General features: G+C 40.5%; 1 protein-coding gene across 1 annotated transcript in view; it reads right to left on the reverse strand.

Annotated features, from left to right (window-relative positions):
* The window catches only part of LOC106819515 (annexin A5-like), a 10717-nt gene extending 8281 nt beyond the window's left edge, over positions 1 to 2436 (reverse strand). The window contains exons 1-4 of the mRNA XM_014824139.1: positions 2391 to 2436; positions 1756 to 1850; positions 1307 to 1477; positions 983 to 1016 (exon numbers count right to left, since the gene is read on the reverse strand). Coding sequence (XP_014679625.1) covers positions 983 to 1016; positions 1307 to 1477; positions 1756 to 1850; positions 2391 to 2436 — 346 coding nt within the window. The remainder of the gene's footprint in view (positions 1 to 982; positions 1017 to 1306; positions 1478 to 1755; positions 1851 to 2390) is intronic.
* Positions 2437 to 2500: the final 64 nt, after the last annotated feature.

Consider the following 2500-nt stretch of genomic DNA (forward strand, 5'->3'; position numbering starts at 1 on the left):
GCTCCTGCGTTTCTTTGACTATGCGAGAATACTGCTTTTGCAAAGAAGTTGATGAGGTTTTAGATGATTTGCTTCCGTGCATAGCCTGAAAGAAGAAATAATGCAGTAAAATACAAAACAAGATCAAAGCGATGGTAGTAAAAAATAGCAGTTATATTAGCTGGTAGTATATTTGTACATCTTTTTAATTTAGCTCTATGAATGCCAACATTTGGAGCATCTAGAATGAAATGGAAGGCAAGAGTAAAATGGTTCTGAGTTTCGCGAAAGTTATACCATTTTAATAATCAATATGTATCTATTCGCCCACTAAGCTATATCCACCTCCGCTGTTGAAAGTGACAGTAACAGCAGAAAGCATACTAGTTATTATGCTGGAGGCACTGTAGAATATTATTTCTTATAAAACTAATGGACGAGACAAGGTTTTAGTTTCGTTTTATCCCTTTGCGGGCTTTTCTGCACTCTCTCCTGGCATCCGCTCGGTTGACGGTGACAGTCAGCCAGTCTGCTGACCCCCTTACAGTATCGCCAATCATCACACACACGCACACGACACACGCACACACACACACACACACACACACACACACACACACACACACACACACACACACGCACGATGTTATTTCGCCCCGTTCTTGGTGTTATATTATTTTAATTAAGATAAACGTTTGCAACAACAGCAATTGTCCAAATCTCATTTACCGTTCACTACGTATTCTTCCTGATCATACCTTTGCCAACTCGAGCATTAGACACTGCACGTTCCCTTTCGTTGCCTTCGCAATGTCTCCTTCCAAATCGCTGTTGTACTCTATCAAACGAAAAGTCAGCTATTCGATAGCAATCGCATACTGAATAAGGAATATCGTATAGAATCCCCAACAATACTTTTATTCTGTATGGGATCTATCACATATATATATATATATCATATTATATCACTATATCATTCTATATGGGGTAGACACTCACTCACCCCAGCGGTAGTTTTCCTTGATGTCCCTTAATGCCTGGTATGAGAAAATAAAATGAAATCAGAATCAAAGTTAGAATTTTCTTTGAAGTTTGCTTTAAGAATAAAGTAAACGGGAACATTTCTACATATATTAACATCCTTCTTTCAATATCGATAACGAGTAAAAGATCATCAATATTCTAAGAGGATTACGCTTTACAATATATTTGTAAGGTAGATATTTCTTGCTTGTGCAGCTACCTCCAGACTCGATGTCGTGAATAAGAGATCTCAGGCCTGAACATGTCCCCGTATGCAGGGCTACAATGTACATGTCTAATATACCTGCATGTCTCTAGTAGCTAGAATCTCGATGAGGGTTGCCTCGTGCGTGGCGCCCCCTGACATCGAATTGTGTAACCAAAACGCATCGTACTCCACGGATGACATCAGCAGGCCAATAATGGCGTCCCTTGCCGAGCCGGAGAAATGCGATTTCACCTCTTGCTTCAGGTCCTGCCAAGACGAATGGGGCTTGTGCAGACAGAGAACATATCATAATACATGATATAATAATATGCAATACCAGGCGACCGTAACTGGCTGGGTCTTCTCCAGGTGGGCCCTGATGTCGTAGGTCAGAGGCCATGAATTAGAGTAAACGTTATTTGATCTCTACTATCCAGACATTCGCGCGTTATTTATTTAGTTTCCTTTTTTCTGTATATACCACCTAAAGGTCTGCGAATCTGTGTTTTAGAAGTCGAAATATGCCGCCAGCAATTAAGTTTAACCTGCTCAAATTTCTGTTGGTAGGTTTTCTGCAAGTCTTGTCTCTGGTCCTTGTTGCGATGTATCAGCAGACGTACGAACTCCTTCAGCTTGTTATCTAATTATAAAGGAAAATTTTACCAGATTTCCTTACAGATCAATAGATGTATGGAACAATAGGGTAATAGCATCATAATAATTAGTTCTGCGTCAGCACGTTGTTTTCACAGACTTGCCTAATAGAGGAACATCTACATCTTCATAATCATAATGTGCTCAGAATTTCAGGCAAGAGAGCATCACTATAAAAGGTAATTCATTTTTGATAGGCACGGCGGGCGGTAGTACTGTCTTGTTTCCATAGGTAGCGCAGTCATTTGACTTCAGGAACCACTAAGATGTTGATTGGCCCGATTGGCCACTCGTCTGTAATTCTACAAAACCCGGCAAAATGTCAGCGCGAGGTCAATACAACGCTCTGCTTCCTGTTTTGTTTACACGTGTCACCTGCACACTTTTGCATGCAATCGATGTAACCATGCGCGTACCTGCAGCTCGGGAGCACATTAAAAATTTAAATTGGGGTAGGCGTGTTGTATAGATATGAATAAATAATGGTAGCAAACACAAAGGTAATTGATTATAAGAGTACGCTCACATTTCAGTGCCTTGTGGAGTTCGTTACAATCCTGGCCAACCTTCATCCAAGTTACAGGAAATATTGTACCGCTGTGCCTTGGCTGGAGGATTAAGAATATATTATAGCAT

The sequence above is a fragment of the Priapulus caudatus genome, unplaced genomic scaffold, assembly GCF_000485595.1.
Source record: "Priapulus caudatus unplaced genomic scaffold, Priapulus_caudatus-5.0.1 Scaffold39, whole genome shotgun sequence".
NCBI classification, from domain to species: Eukaryota; Metazoa; Priapulida; class Priapulimorpha; order Priapulimorphida; family Priapulidae; genus Priapulus; species Priapulus caudatus.